Raw genomic sequence first — 20,581 nt, 5'->3', positions numbered from 1 at the left:
AGCTTTATTAAATTTCATCGTAAAAAATATAAAAATTGCTTCAAAACTTTGTATTGTTTTTTCATTTATACAAAGATAATTAATTAATTAGGAACTAATTCGATTTGGAAAAATTATAAATATTATTTTTATTTTTTTTTTGTTATAGAAAGTTTAATAAATTAACTTAATTCTTCTTTATTTAGCAAAATAAAACATAGATATTAATAACTTTATGAATTATTATGTCATAAAACTTTGTTTTTAGTATATACACATATTTTTTGTTTTTACTGTGAAAATAGGAAAAAAAAAACATAAAACTTTAACGTATGTATTTAAATAATTTTATTTTACTAAAAAAAAAAATAAAATATTTGCAATGCAAAATAGCATAAGCAAACTTGCTCAGTCGTTAAAAAATTAAAAGTTAAAAAATATAAAATTCAAATTTTAAAATATTTATTTATCAATTTTTTATTATTACCCCCATTAGCTACTGCAAAAGAAAATAATAATAATAATAAAACTTACACAATGTCGTCATAGAAATGTTAATAATTTATTTATTATCAAATAATTCTCAAATATAAACCACCACCACCCTCAGTTCTCAATAAATGAAAATATAAAATAAAAAATAAAAATTATAATTTCGATTTGAATGAAAATATTCTATTATTTCTAAAATAATAATATGTCGAATAATTTCTCGCTCTTGAAATTATACAGTCTCACCCTCAAAGCATACAAAATTCATTTACCCACACACACACAGTTGCAATGATATTTATATAAAATCCACATACACATATATCTTTATATAAAAATATACCTTATAGTTGATGAAAAGCCATCGGCGTTTTGGTTTCTGATATAGTCGCAGTAATTTTCCCAGCATGTAGACCATGTAGACCTACAATGTTACTTGTATCAAACTACCACTACACATATATAATATTTTTGATATGTGTATTAATCCACCAAGCAACATTTTGGAATTCGCGCATGCCTGACAAAGACAGGGAGGGACGACGCTGAGGAGTTATCCACGACCCCGAAACATCGTCAACTGGGAGTCTTCAGCGTGTCGTTACGCGAACCAAACACCACTCTATATTTATTTTAATTTTTCAAACAAAATAATAACAAATAATAATATAATAATTGTTGTGCAATATAAAACAATTTAATAATACAAAATTTATTTTAATAATATTTAATTTATAAAAATGAATAAATCAAATATTAAAAAATAATTTTATTTAATTTCTAATTTAAATAAATTATTTATTATTTTTTTTTAAATTAATTTAAAACAACACGTCGTGGTTGTTGATGTCAAGTAGAAAAAATAAAAAATTTAACCATGTGATAGTCATAATTGAGGGTGGTGATTTTTAGGGTGGTTTTATTTTATTTTATTTTATTTTATTTTATTTCATTTCATTTCATTTTAGTGGGATAATAAAAATAACAAGTTGTGAAAAATTTATTAAATTAAATTTAAAATATGTGGTTTTATTTAAAATATATTGTGAAATTATTATATTAATTATATATGATTAACAAAACAATAATAAGAGTGCTGAATATATACCTATATATTTTTTTTGTGAGTCAATAAAACGGGTGGATGGGAAATAAAGTTACGGGACTGGTTACGATCGATGGTGCTCTCTCAACATAACAACTGGCAACTGATATTGTGATGATCCACATATTATCATCATCCAGCTGCCAAAAATAATTATAAATAAATTTAAAGACAATTTTAATATAATATATATGACCAAAATCAATTGACTTATTTTTTCATTAACAAAATAATGAAATGCAATATAAAAAATTCTTTACAATTTATGAAATTTGATTATTATTGAAATATCTTTTGTTGATATTATTTTATGGATATTCTATTTTAGTCTATTCAAAATCAACAATAAATTATAAAATATTTCATCACCTTTTGATGATTAATTAATTTAGTCTAAATTTAATCATTGGTATAGTCAAAGTGCAATATATAAAAATAATAAATATCATGATGATGATGATGATGATGACTTTGACGTGATGCATTAATAACTTGTTCAATCACTTGAACTAGTAGTATATGTACATGAATAATATATATTTAAATAAAAATAATTGACCCAAATAATTTTAATTGATGAAATTAAAAATAATCAACATTAATAATAATAATAATCATATCCTCCCTTCTTGGTCTAACTGTTTACCTTTAAATTGACCAGTTAGAATGGGCCTCAGTTGCCTTACAAAAACATTCAGCATTGCTGATAAATTATATTATTTATTAAATATAATAATATTATATAATTTAATGTTAATTAATAAAAAAATATTGCCTGGTGTAATAAATAAACACCAGACAACAAAAATAATAATATTAAATAATTATATTGAGAATGCAGAGATTGCGTTCGACCTTCAAAAGGTCGCGCACACCGACGGGGGCGGAAATGAAATCACAATCAAGTTTAGAAGTACCAAAACAAATACGTTCAGCATCATTCGATGAAATACAACTTGAAGCAAAACGTCAAGATGAACAATTGTCATCATCATCATCAACAACAACAACAACAACAACACCATCAACATCAAAATTAAGTGAAAAAAATCGTACATCAACACTTCGTGTACCAAAAAGTGGACAAAGATCAAAATCATTTGATATTTATGAAAAAACATCATTAATACCATCATCACCATCAGCAAGATCATCTGGTTCATCTGGTTCACGTAAAAGTGATACATCATCATTGGCACAATACACCGGCTGTTATCATTGTGCATGTGTTAAAGCATACAAAGCTCAATTTTTAAATAGAGATAATGACAGTGATAGTGATTTAAATAATGATCCTTATATTGATTACGATTATCATGATGATGACGATGATGATGATGATCAAGATAACAATGACAATCAAGAAGAAGACGATGATGATGATGATAATAATTATCAAAGTAGTTATGGTATTAATTATCACGTTGATAATTATGGCCATGATGATGACGATGATGATGATAATGATGCTGCTTATGAAGATATTGATGATGATGTTAGTTTACCAATTGACGATTCAATTGAATCTGATGAAAAACATGAAAAACATGAAAAACATGAAAAACAACCACGTGATAGTAGTAGTCCAGAAATACGTGTGACATTAATAAATTTTGATGATAATAAAATTAAAAAAAAAAATATAACAATACCAAATGATTATTATCCTGGTGGTGGTATTGATAGACCAAGAAGATTATCACGTCAAGAAGCTGTTATATCATTTCCACTCGAGTTACCATCTATAAATGCTCCAGATGATGATAATGATGATGATGATGATAATAATAATAATAATAATGTTTGTAATAAAAATGGTGTTTATAATGAGGATGATGATGATGAGGATGAAGATGGCGATGATGATGATGGTGATGATGATGACGATGACGATGATGAAGATGATGGTGGTAATAATAACAATAAATTTAAACTTGTTGTTGGTGATATATTTTTAACAGTACCAGAATTAAAAAGAGACAGAGCAGCATCAGTTGATTCATGTTTTAATAATAATAAAAATAATAAAAGTGATTGTAGTAATTCATTAGCTGTACCACAACAAAATACAAGATCAAAAAGTGTTGATATTGTATTACCAACTGATCAACAAACAAGATATACAGCATTATTACCAAACAAGGATCAACGTACCAGAGGGTGGGTACGTCGGGAACAATTTTGTCTCGTATTTTTATTTTTTATCATATACAGTATATTCAAATTAATTAAAATAATTTTATATAACGATGACACCCACGTGTGACATGCTTAATGATGATTTTTTTTTTGTTTTTCTACTTGTTCATTTTTTTACCCTCCCTTCAAAATTTTTTGTAATTAATCAAGCTTATCGTTGTGGTAGACAGATGAACCACTCGTGAATAAGGAAACAAAAAAAAAAAAAAAAAAAAAAAAAAGTAAGCTTATCTTGTCGGTTTAGCACTCATTTTCACAAGATAAAGAATAACTTTCAATCATTTTATACACAAGCGTGGAAAGACCCTCTTCCGGCATTTACTATTTCCCCCAATGAGCTCAAAATATAACACCATTTTTTCTTTCTCTCTCTTTCTCTATTACAAGTCTTGTTATTTAATACTTTTTGGTACTATGTACAGCTCTGGCTTAACTTACAAAACAGATACTTGTTTGTTTTTTTATTTAAATTCGTGTAAGACGTAATTCAAAACATTGTTTGAGATTATTTTTTTATCATCAAAGATTATCTTGGCTTGATTTTTTTATTTTAAATACTTATATTAAAGTTTTATTAATTAACAACTTTGTAATTAATTTTAAACAAATGTTTTTTTTTTTTTTATTCTTCAAATACTAGCAGTTACTGTTAACGAAAAAAAAAAATATATATATATAAAATATCATTTCGATTCATTATAAATTCTTTTTTTTTTTTTTTTCCCTTTTTTCTTTAAAAAGAGTTTACTTTGAACGTATTCCAGTGAACTCTTGTGGCAAAATTGAATTGAAAAAGTTTGCGAAACGGGTTGAAGAGGAATGATGTTATATAGAAAAAAAATTCTTTCTTTATTGTTTCTTTTTTTGTTGAAAGAAAAAAATAAAATAAATAATGTAGCTATAGGTATATATACAAAGAAGTTTAAGAAAATTCTAAAGGGCAAGAAAGAAACTAACAAGTTTTTTTTTTTTTTTTTTTTTTTTTCTCTTTTTTTTAAAATCATGATAAAGAAAAATAACTTTGAGACTGATTTTTTTTATTTTTTATTTTAAGGTAGTAGCGATGGGAGTGGGTGAATGTAGATAAGAAATTTTTTTTTTTTTCATTACCCTCAGGACCCTCAGAGCTACTTTTCATTCAGTTTGTGTTGAACAAGGTCTTCAAGCTCTATTTAACTTTATTCTTTTTATTTTATCCTAGTAAATGCCAATTGGAAAAAAAATTATTTATATTCAAAAGTTTTCTCTAATAATTTTAATGCAAACATAAATACGTAAATAAATAACATTTAACATTTTTAAAATAATTCTTTGCAGTATATATTTTGAATAATAATTTAAATTTCATATTATAGGTATATATGTAACATGATGTTGAAATTTAAATTTTAAATAAGCCAAATTTTAGATAAGAAAAAAATTACAACATGTATAATAATATACTTGAACGGAATTAATTTTAGCTGATATGCGATAAAATGAATATTTGATGATTAATAAAATAAATATATTTAAAAAATTAAATTTCAGAGGAAAAGAAGAGAGACCAGCAGCAAGTGGCGATAGAGAGCTACGAACAACACCAGATTGGGGACCAGGTTCAATTAATGGAGAGCATCTCTGGGTATCAACAAACGCCTCTGGTGATTTTTGCTACGTCACAGATTGCTCGGTAAAACTTAAAAATAAAGATAAAGGATTATTTCATCAAAACGTAAATAAACAAACTGATCTAGAATCAGGAATTTTTTTTTAATTTTTTTAATATACTTTCATCATCATCATTATCATTACTATTCATTAACACTTATTTCCCAAATGAGACTTGGAAACCTGATTCTCCAAACTGCTGTTGATTGCTTTTCCCTTAAAAAAAGAAGGAAAAAAAAAATAAAAGAAAGAGGTATAATAATTAGAAATAAATAAGAAAAAAAAAAACCAAGATAGATAAATTTACAAGAGAAAATAATTCTCATCGTGATTAGATTCAGTCTCATAAAAGCGTCATTTCACATCGTCCCTTGTTGTATTTAATGTCACTTATCTCAACATCTTTTGCTCCTCTGTGTTGACTAAACGTTTTTCTTATACATATATACCTATATTTTTTTTTTTATTACTTAATTGACACGCGACAAGAGTAAATATATTTTTTTTCCTTTCACGAGAATCTTATTAAAGCCCTACTTGCATTAAATTAAATCAGTCCAATAATTATCATCATAAAATTAAATGAAATGGAAATTGTATGTGTTTAAAAATTAAGAAGAAAACAATAATAATGTGGCTAGCCAATAATTTATTATCATCATCATCAATATATAAAAGAGCATTGTGTGTTCTTCCACAACACCACAACAGTCGACACAATACATTAATATTTTATTGTATTTTATTTTACATTCATTGACAATGAATATTTGATATCATTATTTATAATTCAACATTTTCAGTAGCTAAATTAAAATTGATATATAATAAAGCCAGATATTTGCCTGATGATTAATTATGCAAAATTTCATCTAATAATATCTCGAGAGAAACGATTACGGCCAAAAGGTCAAAGGATCCTTTGTAGAATGTTAATTTATCCTTCTAAACATTAACCAACAGGTCAAAATAATAAAAATGCAATATTTTATTTTCACAAAAAACAGCTGGTTTTGCCTCGCCCTCGAGATATCGATCCAACTAAATATAATCCATCAATAGAATCCATTTAAATTAATTTCTATCTAATAATGTATTTTTTTGTTTTTTTTAAATATATAGAAACATGGAGAAAGATTAAAATGTGCAGCATGTCGTGTATCTGCTCACAAATATTGTTTACCAAAATTAGATTTTGATTGTAAAGCTGGTTATCGTGATGTTGGTGTACGTCAATATCGTGAACAAACATCAACAGATCATCATTGGGTACATCGTCGTTCACAAAAAGGAAAATGTACAAATTGTTCAAAATCATTTCAATCAAAATTAAGTTTTAGTTCAAAAGAAATTGTTGCTGTAATATGTAGTTGGTGTAAATTAGCATATCATAATAAAGAAGCATGTTTTAATGTTGATAAAGTTGGTGAAAATTGTGAACTTGGTTTACATAAATCAATTATTGTACCACCATCATGGATATTAAAATTACCAAGAAAAGGAAGTTTTAAAAGTAGTTTAAGAAAATCACCAAAAAAAATTAAACAATCATCAAGTGCTAGTGGTGCAAGTGGTGGTGCAAGTGGTAGTGGTAGTTGTACAACAACATCAAAACGTAAAAAAACAAAAAAAGATAATATCAATCAAGATAATAATAATGATAAAAAAAGTGTTGTTGCTGTTGATTATAATACAGTATGGATGATTAAACCAATACCATCATTAACTGTACATCCATTATTGGTATTTATAAATCCAAAATCAGGTGGTAATCAAGGTGCTAAATTATTACAAAAATTTCAATGGTTTTTAAATCCACGTCAAGTATTTGATTTAACACAAGGTGGACCACGAATGGGATTAGAATTATTTAAAAGAGTACCAAATTTACGTGTATTAGCATGTGGTGGTGATGGTACTGTTGGTTGGGTATTATCAATTATTGATTTAATTGATATATCACCATCACCAGCTGTTGGTGTATTACCACTTGGTACTGGTAATGATTTAGCACGTTCACTTGGTTGGGGTGGTGGTTATACTGATGAACCAATAACAAAAATACTAACACATCTTGATGACAGTGGTATTAGATTACTTGATAGATGGTCATTAAAAGTAACACCAAATCCAGAAGGTAAAAATGATGATACAACTGGAAGAGTTAAAGATAATTTACCATTAAATGTTGTTAATAATTATTTTTCACTTGGTGTTGATGCACATATTGCACTTGAATTTCATGAAGCAAGAGAAGCCAATCCAGAAAAATTTAATTCACGTATGAGAAATAAAGTTTTTTATGGACAAATGGGTGGTAAAGATTTAATTGTAAGAAGATGGAAAGATTTATCTGATTATGTTACACTTGAATGTGATGGAATTGATATAACACCAAAACTCATTGAACATCGTGTACATGCTATTGTATTTTTAAATATTTCATCATATGGTGGTGGTACACGTCCATGGGCACCAATGCCAGACACCAAAGAACCATCAACTGATGATGGTTTAATTGAAGTTATTGGATTAACAACATTTCAATTACCATTATTACAAGCTGGTGGACATGGTACACCCCTGGCACAATGTAGTAGAGCTGTATTATCAACAAAAAAAACCATTCCAATGCAGGTAATATACATTTTATTTTATTTTTATACATGGAAAAAAAAAAAATGCATTTCAATGCAAATAAATAAAATCCCATGAGTCAAAAAAAAAAAAGAATAAATTACAATATTTTATTTTATTTTATATAAAATAAAAATACAATAGTTGTGCTTGTATCATTTCTTTCTAGTCATCATCAAGTATTTTCAAAAGCACCAAAATAATAAAAAAAAAAAGTATAGTAGAGTTAATAAAATAGACGAGGGTTCAATTTAGATGAAAATGAAAAAAAATAAAAAACTGCGCAAAAGAAATTTAATACTTAATCAATATTATTATACTTGACCTTTTCTTTTCACAAAAAAACTATTCTCTTTTTTTTTTTAATAATAATAATAATAATAAAATTTATCTAGGTTGATGGAGAAGCCTGTCGTGTGTTGCCATCGATAATTGAGATGAATCATTTAAATAAAGCAACAATGCTAACAAAACGTAGATCAACACGTAAATCACATCAAAGTATTGATGTTAAATTAGAAAATTTAACTTTACCATTAATGAAAATAAAAATGTCTGATTATGAAGCATATAATTCTGACAAAGATCGTTTAAAAAAAACAGCAATTAGATTAAAAACAGAACCACTTGAACTTGAAGCAACAACAGATCTTGAAACATTACGTAATATATTATCAAAAGAATTTCAAATGGATTATTGTTGTTTTCTTGATTCATGTACTGCTGAAAGATTTTTTCGTATTGATGTTGCACAAGAACATTTACATTATGTCACTGATGTTATATCAGAAGCAATATATATACTTGAAGAAGATCCAAATGTCATTGCAGCAATTAAATCAGCACTTGATGATAAAAATAAAGATGAAGAAATTATTAATCAAGTTATACTACAACAACAAAAAAAATTAACAAGTGATTGCAAAATAACAAGTGGTGATAAACAAACAAGTACATCACCAACAAATAAAAATCAAAAAACACCAACAAAAGATAGTAATAATAAATATAATCAAACTAAAACTTCACCAAAAGAAACAGCATCATCATCAAAGTATCTTAGTTCAGCTGAAAGATTATTTAGTTTATCAGGAAATGTTAATACAACAACTTCTGGTTTATTAGAAAAAACAACTGATGGAATTGTACATTGTGCTAAAACTGGTGATTTAAAAAAAATTAAAGATTATCATGACCGTGGATATTCTTTGATGTCTATTGATTCAAATGGTCAAACAGCATTACATATTGCTGCTAAAAATGGACATCGAGATATTGTACAGTATCTTATTACTTGTGGACCACCATCAATGATAAATATGCTTGATAATGACAAGTAAGTAGGCATTATTTTAATTTTTTTTGATTATGTTAATTAATATTTATTTATTATTAATTAATTCACAGAGGACAAACAGCTTTACACAAAGCTGTACAACATAAAAATCGTTCAATATGTTGTATGCTTGTTGCTGCTGGTTCAACATTAATTGTACGTGATAAATCTGGCAAAACACCAAGAGATTATGCAAATGAAATGGGTGAAACAAATCTTGCAATTTATCTACAAAGTGAGTATATATTTTTTTAAATGAAAATTTTATTATTTTAAATTTGTTGATTAATTTTTATTTTTTATTTTAAGATCAAGAAGAATTTCAAATGGTAGGAGGAAGTATGCAAAAACTTCCTTGACCTCTTGAGGTTTGCTGAGGTTTTTCATAAACGCCAATTAAAAGTATTTTTTAGATTTTAATTTTCACTATTTTAAAAATAAAAAATAAAGTCTTATTTTATTTACCTCTTACAAAAATACATTATAAATTATGCTCTCCTAGAAAACTATATATTATTGGTATTATCAACACGTAAATTTCCTCCAGCCTGTGATTGTGAAATAACTGAAAATATTTATTTCGTCCTTTTATAAATGATTAATATTAATTAAAATTAACTTCGTGTATATTTAAATGTTGTAAATGATAATTATTAATTAATGTCATCGATGACAAATTTATTTATTCAAATAATAACTCGATCAAGATATATTTATGCGTATATTTTATTAAATTAGTGCCACCTTGAAATTCATCGAAAATAAAATATAAAATTGTTTATTAAATAATAATATTAATAAAATCACTTTATGGCGATTTTAATCATGGCGAATATAATAAATGTGTATTAAAAAAAAAACAAATTAAAAATATGCAAGAAAATTTACGAAATATAATCGGTACCAAATGAAAAAAATGGGGATCAATGAATGAACACCAATTAGTTCTTAGAGGCGGTCTATTGCTACTACTATTACTATATTAATAACAAAAAAAAACATAAAAAATTAAAAAAAAATATAAAAAATAAAATAAAAAAAAAAAACTAAATATACTTGATAATTTTATTATAATTAATTGGAGAAGGAAAAATTCTGTATTCGAAAAAAAGATTTAAATATTTCTAGAGCTTAAAGACTTATAAATGTTATTATTATTATTATTACTATCTTTATTTCAAGTATGAATACTGAAAAATAAAAAAAGGCAAGATGTAAATTATTATCAAATGTATACGCTGGTTAAAAACATGATGATAATTATTATTATTTGTATAAAGAAAATCTGATGTTGATGTGAAAAGAATAATTGAATCAATTGTTTTTCGACATGCTGTATAAAATAGATATATTATTATATAAAGAAAAAGTAATTTGTTTGGACAAAAGATATTTAATTGAGGTCTCTGTCATGAATGATAAAGATAATCATTTGTGGTCTGTAACAAAAATAAAAATATATATATTAAATGGGTCAAACAAACATATGCCTGGATCGAAATTAAATCAACTTATACAGAGTCAAAGATAAAAAAAATAAATTAAAAAAAAAAAGAATTATATGAAAAACACAGTATTGCCTTCCTATTGGCAACGATTCGGCCTGGATTATCGACTTTTTTCCTTTTACGTTTGTATAGCAATAAAATGTCGGACAATCAACGAAGATAATCCAGGACAAATCCTTCGCCCTCTCATACATGAAAATAAAAAAATTAAAAAAATGATACTTAATCCAAACTGAAACCATTCAATGTTTTTTTCTTTCTTTTTTATAATTTTTTTTCATCACTTTCATTATTATATAGTAATAAAAAAAGCATAATGTTTTATGTGAAAATTTAGCAATGAGTTTTGTGAAAGAAAAAATATAAAAATAAGCCAAGTTTTATGCCAGAAACGTTCCCAATTTCTTAGAGTGTTACAATATCATTTTTATAAACTTTTTTCTTTTGTTTATTGTATTGTTGAGTGTAATTAGAATTTTTTTATATGAATATTTTGAATAGTCACGAAATTGCTTTTCATTGACACTGAGAAATAAAAGACAAAAGGGGTGGTGGTTTCTAAAATGAGACATTTCAAACTAATTAGGTCAAGAGAAATTTAATGTTTTTTATTTACAAAAGAATATCATTTCAAATAATGTCAAAAACTTAATTTTTTTTCATCAAATTTTCTCATTTCACAAATTGGACAACGAATTTTTTAAATATAAAAATAATTACTTGGTCTATTACTTTTTATTCATACTCTAAAATTAAAACACCAAGTACAACTTAAAAAAAATTAAATAAATAAATATAAATATCGTAGTTATTATTAAATATTAAGAATTATAAACATTTTGAAATTATAATAATAATAATAATATTTGATTGATGTTTCATATAATTCTTCTTAATTAACAAATTTTTTTGAGGAGAATTAAGTACTAATATTATACTCAGGCCTGTTGATAATACCTTAAGAGATTAAACTGAGTTGAAAGAAAATATCTACAAAAATATTGTTATTATTATTTATTGTACTAAGTTGTTGATTTAAAAAAAAAAGAAAATCATAATAATATAATTATCACAAGAATAACAACAAAAAAAAAAGAAAATATTTGATTTCATTGAGACACTGTTTTTCCTTTGATAAATATTATGATAATGTTATTTAAAAAATTATAGCTCATTTGTCCTGTTAATTTATGAATTATCTAGCGAGAAAAAAATTAATTTGAGATGTATTTAAAGTCTCTCTCTATTAGATATTATATTAAAATAAATATTCTTGTTTTAATTAGAGAGTCTCATATAAAACGTTAAATTGTCATTATAAATTAATTAATTTGTTATTTTATTGATATTCAAAATTATAATACGAGTCTTTATGGAAAATAAAAAAGACACGATAAATGTTACGAGGATTGGAAAATTGTGAATGAAAATACTAAGGAAGTGATAATTGCTGTGAAAAGTTTAACTTTTTTTTTTATTTAAATCTAAGTTGCTTTGTGAATATTTTAATTTGAAAAGAAACAACATAAAAAATATTATAGATTTCAAATGAATGATTTGCTTATTACTTTCATTCATTATTCACTTTTATTATCATAATAATGTAGCAATTAATTTATTATTTCTTATTCATATTGAGTGAATGAATGTTTGATTTTTTTAAATTATTTTTTAAGTGACTGTAATTGATTTATGTATTTTTAGTTATTAATTATATAAAAAGAGTATTTATTTGGAAAATGTGAAAGAATATAAAAAGAAGAATATGATGAAGGATATATTATTAAAAAGATGAAAAAAAATTATAGATCATTTCTATGATTCGTTTATTTAAATTAGAGCTATAAATGAATTATCTAAATATTTATTTCATTAATAACAATTTATTATAATAGTTTATTCAGATAATTATTAATAAAAATATTATTACTAAATTAATTATTCAAAGACTTATTATTATTATCTAATAGATAAATTGTGTGATCCTGTGACTCCAGATATTCTATCGAATACTTCTTTGCTTGTTCTATGATCCTGTTTGAATACATCATTTTTTCTATTATTTTTTCTATTTTCTTTTATAGAAAAAAAATTTTATTTTTGAAATATTAGGAAAACAGGAATGACTACAGGTGAACTGAGAATTGTACAAAATACCTCTTTGCCTGTTCTATGATCCTGTTAAAAAATTAGGGTCGCCACTATTTTTTTTCTAATTGTTTTTAAAGAAATAAAATTATTTTTAAAATATCAGGAGAGCAGGTAATGCAGGAGGTAAACTAGAAATCAAATAAAATACCTCTTCACCTGTTCTATGATCCTGTTAAAAAATTAGGGTCGCCACTATTTTTTTTCTAATTGTTTTTAAGGAAATAAAATTCATTTTTGAAATATCAGGAGAGCAGGTAACGCAGGAGGTGAACCACAAATTGTACAAAATACCTCTTCACCTGTTCTATGATCCTGTTAAAAAATTAAGGTCGCCGCTATTTTTTTTCTAATTGTTTTTAAGGAAATAAAATTATTTTTAAAATATCAGGAGAGCAGGTAATGCAGGAGGTGAACCAGAAATTGTACAAAATACCTCTTTGCTTGTTCTATGATCCTGTTAAAAAATTAAGGTCGCCACTATTTTTTTTCTAATTGTTTTTAAAGAAATAAAATTTATTTTTGAAATATCAGGAGAGCAGGTAACGCAGGAGGTGAACTAGAAATCAAATGAAATACCTCTTTGCCTGTTCTATGATCCTGTTAAAAAATTAAGGTCGCCACTATTTTTTTTCTAATTGTTTTTAAGGAAATAAAATTATTTTTAAAATATCAGGAGAGCAGGTAACGCAGGAGGTGAACCAGAAATCGTACAAAATACCTCTTTGCTTGTTCTATGATCCTGTTAAAAAAATTCGCTATTATTTTTCTAATTGTTTTAAGGGAAAAAAAATTATTTTTTAAATATCAGGAGAGCAGGTAATGCAGGAGGTGAACCAGAAATTGTACAAAATACCTCTTGCTTGTTCTATGATCCTGTTAAAAATTAAGGTCGCCACTATTTTTTCTAATTGTTTTAAAGGAAATAAATTTATTTTTAAAATATCAGGAGAGCAGGAAATGCAGGAGGTGAACTAGAAATCAAATAAAAATACCTTCACCTGTTCTATGATCCTGTTAAAAAATTAAGGTCGCACTATTTTTTTCCTAATTGATTTCAATAAAATAAAATTTATTTTTGAAATATCAGGAGAGCAGGTAACGCAGGAGGTGATCTAGAAATTGTACAAAATACCTCTTTGCCTGTTCTATGATCCTGTTAAAAAATTAATGTCGCCACTATTTTTTTTCTAATTGATTTCAATAAAATAAAATTTATTTTTGAAATATCAGGAGAGCAGGTAACGCAGGAGGTGATCTAGAAATTGTACAAAATACCTCTTCGCCTGTTCTATGATCCTGTTGAAAAATTAATGCCGCCACTATTTTTCTTCTCATTGATTTTTAATAAATAAAATTTATTTTTGAAATATCAAGAGAACAGGTAGCGCAGGAGGTGAACTAGAATTTGTACAAAATACCTCTTTGCCTGTTCTATGATCCTGTTAAAAAATTAGACTCGCCACTATTTTTTTTCTAATTGATTTTTAATAAATAAAATTTATTTTTGAAATATCAGGAGAGCAAGTAACGCAGGAGGTGAACTAGAAATCAAATGAAATACCTCTTTGCCTGTTCTAGGATCCTGTTAAAAAATTAGGGTCGCCACTATTTTTTCTAATTGTTTTAAGGAAATAAAATTTATTTTTGAAATATCAGGAGAGCAGGTAACGCAGGAGGTGAACCAGAAATTGTACAAAAATACCTCTTTGCTTGTTCTATGATCCTGTTAAAAAATTAAGTCGCCACTATTTTTTCTAATTGTTTTAAGGAAATAAAATTTATTTTTTGAAATATCAGGAGAGCAGGTAACGCAGGAGGTGAACCAGAAATCGTACAAAATACCTCTTTGCTTGTTCTATGATCCTGTTAAAAATTAAGGTCGCCACTATTTTTTCTAATTGTTTTAAGGAAATAAAATTATTTTTAAAATATCAGGAGAGCAGGTAATGCAGGAGGTAAACTAGAAATCAAATAAAATACCTCTTCACCTGTTCTATGATCCTGTTAAAAAATTAAGGTCGCCGCTATTTTTTTTCTAATTGTTTTTAAGGAAATAAAATTATTTTTAAATATCAGGAGAGCAGGATGCAGGAGGTAAACTAGAATTCAAATAAAATACCTCTTCGCCTGTTCTATGATCCTGTTAAAAATTAAGGTCGCCACTATTTTTTCTAATTGTTTTAAGGAAATATATTTTATTTTTGAAATATCAGGAGAGCAGGTAACGCAGGAGATGAACCACAAATTGTACAAAATACCTCTTTGCCTGTTCTATGATCTTGTTAAAAAATTAAGGTCGCCACTATTTTTTCTCTAATTGTTTTTAAAGAAATAAAATTATTTTGAAATATCAGGAGAGCAGGTAATGCAGGAGTGAACCGAAATTGTACAAAATACCTCTTTGCCTGTTCTATGATCCTGTTAAAAATTAAGGTCGCCACTATTTTTTCTAATTGTTTTTAAAGAAATAAAATTATTTTTAAAATATCAAGAGAGCAGGTAATGCAGGAGGTAAACTAGAAATCAAATAGAATACCTCTTCACCTGTTCTATGATCCTGTTAAAAAATTAAGGTCGCTATTTTTCCTAAATAAAATTTATTTTGAAATATCAGGAGAGCAGGTAACGCAGGAGGTGAACCAGAAATTGTAAAATACCTCTTTGCTTGTTCTATGATCCTGTTAAAAATTAAGGTCGCCACTATTTTTTTCTAATTGTTTTTGAAGAAATAAAATTATTTTTAAAATATCAGGAGAGCAGGTAATGCAGGAGGTAAACTAGAAATCAAATAAAATACCTCTTCACCTGTTCTATGATCCTGTTAAAAATTAAGGTCGCCACTATTTTTTTTCTAATTGTTTTAAGGAAATAAAATTTATTTTTAAATATCAGGAGAGCAGGTAATGCAGGAGAGTGTAAACTAGAAATTAAATAAAATACCTCTTCACCTGTTCTATGATCCTGTTAAAAATTAAGGTCGCCACTATTTTTTTCTAATTGTTTTTAAAGGAAATAAAATTATTTTAAAATATCAGGAGAGCAGGTAATGCAGGAGGTGTAAACTAGAAATCAAATAAAATATCCTCTTCACCTGTTCTATGATCCTGTTAAAAATTAAGGTCGCTATTTTTTCTAATTGTTTTAAGGAAATAAAATTTATTTTTAAAATATCAGGAGAGCAGGTAATGCAGGAGGTGAACTGGAAAATGTACAAAATACCTCTTCGCCTGTTCTATGATCCTGTTAAAAATTAAGGTCGCCACTATTTTTTCTAATTTGTTTTAAGGAAATAAAATTTATTTTGAAATATCAGGAGAGCAGGTAATGGAGGTGAACCAGAAATTGTACAAAATACCTCTTTGCCTGTTCTATGATCCTGTTAAAAAATTAAGGTCGCCACTATTTTTCTAATTGTTTTAAGGAAATAAAATTCATTTTTGAAATATCAGGAGAGCAGGTGATGCAGGAGGTAAACTAGAAATCAAATAAAATACCTCTTCACCTGTTCTATGATCCTGTTAAAAAATTAAGGTCGCCACTATTTTTTCTAATTGTTTTAAGGAAATAAAATTTATTTTTAAAATATCAGCAGGTAACGCAGGAGGTGAACCAGAAATCGTACAAAATACCTCTTCGCCTGTTCTATAATCCTGTTAAAAAATTAAGGTCGCCACTATTTTTTCTAATTGTTTTTAAGGAAATAAAATTTATTTTTGAAATATCAGGAGAGCAGGTAATGCAGGAGGTGAACTAGAAATCGTAAAAATACCTCTTCCTTGTTCTATGATCCTGTTAAAAATTAAGGTCGCCACTATTTTTTCTAATTGTTTTAAGGAAATAAAATTTATTTTTAAAATATCAGGAGAGCAGGTAATGCAGGAGGTGAACTAGAAATGTACAAAATACCTCTTCACCTGTTCTATGATCCTGTTAAAAAATTAAGGTCGCCGCTATTTTTTTTCTAATTGTTTTTAAGGAAATAAAATTTATTTTTAAAATATCAGGAGAGCAGGTAATGCAGGAGGTGAACCACAAATTGTACAAAATACCTCTTCGCCTGTTCTATGATCCTGTTAAAAAATTAAGGTCGCCACTATTTTTTTTCTAATTGTTTTTAAGGAAATAAAATTATTTTTAAAATATCAGGAGAGCAGGTAATGCAGGAGGTAAACTAGAAATCAAATAAAATACCTCTTCACCTGTTCTATGATCCTGTTAAAAAATTAAGGTCGCCACTATTTTTTTTCTAATTGTTTTTAAAGAAATAAAATTATTTTTAAAATATCAGGAGAGCAGGTAATGCAGGAGGTGAACCAGAAATTGTACAAAATACCTCTTCGCCTGTTCTATGATCCTGTTAAAAAATTAAGGTCGCCACTATTTTTTTTCTAATTGTTTTTAAGGAAATAAAATTTATTTTTGAAATATCAGGAGAGCAGGTAACGCAGGAGGTGAACCAGAAATCGTACAAAATACCTCTTTGCTTGTTCTATGATCCTGTTAAAAAATTAAGGTCGCCACTATTTTTTTTCTAATTGTTTTTAAGGAAATAAAATTTATTTTTGAAATATCAGGAGAGCAGGTAACGCAGGAGGTGAACCAGAAATCGTACAAAATACCTCTTTGCTTGTTCTATGATCCTGTTAAAAAATTAAGGTCGCCACTATTTTTTTTCTAATTGTTTTTAAAGAAATAAAATTATTTTTAAAATATCAGGAGAGCAGGTAATGCAGGAGGTAAACTAGAAATCAAATAAAATACCTCTTCACCTGTTCTATGATCCTGTTAAAAAATTAGGGTCGCCGCTATTTTTTTTCTAATTGTTTTTAAGGAAATAAAATTATTTTTTTTAAAATATCAGGAGAGCAGGTAATGCAGGAGGTGAACCAGAAATTGTACAAAATACCTCTTTGCTTGTTCTATGATCCTGTTAAAAATTAAGGTCGCCACTATTTTTTCTAATTGTTTTAAAGAAATAAAATTATTTTTAAAATATCAGGAGAGCAGGTAATGCAGGAGGTAAACTAGAAATCATACAAAATACCTCTTTGCTTGTTCTATGATCCTGTTAAAAATTAGGTCGCCACTATTTTTTTCTAATTGTTTTAAGGAAATAAAATTTATTTTTGAAATATCAGGAGAGCAGGTAACAGGAGGTGAACCAGAAATCAAATAAAATACCTCTCTTCACCTTGTTCTATGATCCTGTTAAAAATTAAGGTCGCCACTATTTTTTTCTAATTGTTTTAAAGAAATAAAATTATTTTTAAAATATCAGGAGAGCAGGTAATGCAGGAGGTAAACTAGAAATCAAATAAAATACCTCTTTGCTTGTTCTATGATCCTGTTAAAAAATAAGGTCGCCACTATTTTTTTCTAATTGTTTTTAGGAAATAAAATTTATTTTTAAAAAAACAGGAGAGCAGGTAATGCAGGAGGTAAACTAGAAATCGAAATAAAATACCTCTTCACCTGTTCTATAATCCTGTTAAAAAATTAAGGTCGCCACTATTTTTTCTAATTGTTTTAAGGAAATAAAATTTATTTTTGAAATATCAGGAGAGCAGGTAATGCAGGAGGTAAACTAGAAATCAAATAAAATACCTCTTCGCCTGTTCTATGATCCTGTTAAAAAATTAAGGTCGCCACTATTTTTTTTCTAATTGTTTTTAAGGAAATAAAATTTATTTTTGAAATATCAGGAGAGCAGGTAACGCAGGAGGTGAACCAGAAATCGTACAAAATACCTCTTTGCTTGTTCTATGATCCTGTTAAAGAATTAAGGTCGCCACTACTTTTTTTTCTAATCGTTTTTAAGGAAATAAAATTTATTTTTGAAATATCAGGAGAGCAGGTAACGCAGGAGGTGAACCAGAAATCGTACAAAATACCTCTTTGCTTGTTCTATGATCCTGTTAAAAAATTAAGGTCGCCACTATTTTTTTTCTAATTGTTTTTAAAGAAATAAAATTATTTTTAAAATATCAGGAGAGCAGGTAATGCAGGAGGTAAACTAGAAATCAAATAAAATACCTCTTCACCTGTTCTATGATCCTGTTAAAAAATTAGGGTCGCCGCTATTTTTTTTCTAATTGTTTTTAAGGAAATAAAATTTATTTTTGAAATATCAGGAGAGCAGGTATTGCAGGAGGTAAACTAGAAATCAAATAAAATACCTCTTCACCTGTTCTATAATCCTGTTAAAAAATTAAGGTCGCCACTATTTTTTTTCTAATTGTTTTTAAAGAAATAAAATTATTTTTAAAATATCAGGAGAGCAGGTAATGCAGGAGGTAAACTAGAAATCAAATAAAATACCTCTTCACCTGTTCTATGATCCTGTTAAAAAATTAAGGTCGCCACTATTTTTTTTCTAATTGTTTTTAAGGAAATAAAATTTATTTTTGAAATATCAGGAGAGCAGGTAATGCAGGAGGTAAACTAGAAATCAAATAGAATACCTCTTCACCTGTTCTATGATCCTGTTAAAAAATTAAGGTCGCCACTATTTTTTTTCTAATTGTTTTTAAGGAAATAAAATTTATTTTTGAAATATCAGGAGAGCAGGTAACGCAGGAGGTGAACCAGAAATCGTACAAAATACCTCTTTGCTTGTTCTATGATCCTGTTAAAAAATTAAGGTCGCCACTATTTTTTTTCTAATTGTTTTTAAGGAAATAAAATTTATTTTTTAAATATCAGGAGAGCAGGTAACGCAGGAGGTGAACCAGAAATTGTACAAAATACCTCTTTGCTTGTTCTATGATCCTGTTAAAAAATTAAGGTCGCCACTATTTTTTTTCTAATTGTTTTTGAAGAAATAAAATTATTTTTAAAATATCAGGAGAGCAGGTAATGCAGGAGGTAAACTAGAAATCAAATAAAATACCTCTTCACCTGTTCTATGATCCTGTTAAAAAATTAGGGTCGCCACTATTTTTTTTCTAATTGTTTTTAAGGAAATAAAATTCATTTTTGAAATATCAGGAGAGCAGGTAATGCAGGAGGTGAACCAGAAATTTACAAAAATACCTCTTCGCCTGTTCTATGATCCTGTTAAAAATTAAGGTCGCCACTATTTTTTTCTAATTGTTTTAAGGAAAATTTATTTTTGAAATATCAGGAGAGCAGGTAACGCAGGAGGTGAACCAGAAATCACAAAATACCTCTTCGCCTGTTCTATGATCCTGTTAAAAAATTCGCAAATTATTTTTCTAATTGTTTTAAAGAAATAAAATTATTTTTTTGAAATATCAGGAGAGCAGGTAATGCAGGAGGTGAACCACAAATTGTATAAAATACCTCTTTGCCTGTTCTATGATCCTGAGAAAAAATTAACCACGCCACTATTTTCTTTCTAAGTGTTTTTTCGAAAATAGAATTTATTTTTATAATATCAGGAGAGCAAGTAACATAAGAGGTGTACTAGAAATCGTATAAAATACCTCTTTGCCTGTTCTATAATCCTGTTAAAGAATTAATGTCGCCACTACTTTTTTTTTAATTGATTTTGAAGAAATAAAA

The 20,581-nt window shown here is 26.8% G+C and overlaps 1 protein-coding gene across 1 annotated transcript; it reads left to right on the top strand.

The window, feature by feature from the left end:
- Positions 1–1,268: 1,268 nt before the first annotated feature.
- On the top strand, positions 1,269–9,881 carry LOC122854116 (diacylglycerol kinase zeta-like). The gene is made up of 6 exons (XM_044154528.1): positions 1,269–3,736; positions 5,306–5,447; positions 6,548–8,062; positions 8,458–9,398; positions 9,470–9,633; positions 9,708–9,881. Exons 1-6 carry the CDS (start codon positions 2,412–2,414, stop codon positions 9,755–9,757), a joined length of 4,137 nt encoding a protein of 1,378 aa, XP_044010463.1. The 5' UTR covers positions 1,269–2,411; the 3' UTR covers positions 9,758–9,881.
- The last annotated feature ends 10,700 nt before the right edge of the window (positions 9,882–20,581 follow it).

This window comes from Aphidius gifuensis, linkage group LG4, assembly GCF_014905175.1.
Source record: "Aphidius gifuensis isolate YNYX2018 linkage group LG4, ASM1490517v1, whole genome shotgun sequence".
Taxonomy (NCBI): domain Eukaryota; kingdom Metazoa; phylum Arthropoda; class Insecta; order Hymenoptera; family Braconidae; genus Aphidius; species Aphidius gifuensis.
Note: the sequence above shows the minus strand (reverse complement) of the source record. Positions and strands in the feature narration are given on the sequence as shown.

Excerpts from the sequence above, each read along its gene's own strand:
- LOC122854116 (XM_044154528.1), top strand. The coding sequence starts at position 2,412 with ATGCAGAGATTGCGTTCGACCTTCAAAAGGTCGCGCACACCGACGGGG. Across the intron at positions 3,737-5,305 it reads AAGGATCAACGTACCAGAGG|AGGAAAAGAAGAGAGACCAG; the intron begins GTGGGTACGTCG and ends ATTAAATTTCAG. Across the intron at positions 9,634-9,707 it reads TCTTGCAATTTATCTACAAA|ATCAAGAAGAATTTCAAATG; the intron begins GTGAGTATATAT and ends TTTTATTTTAAG.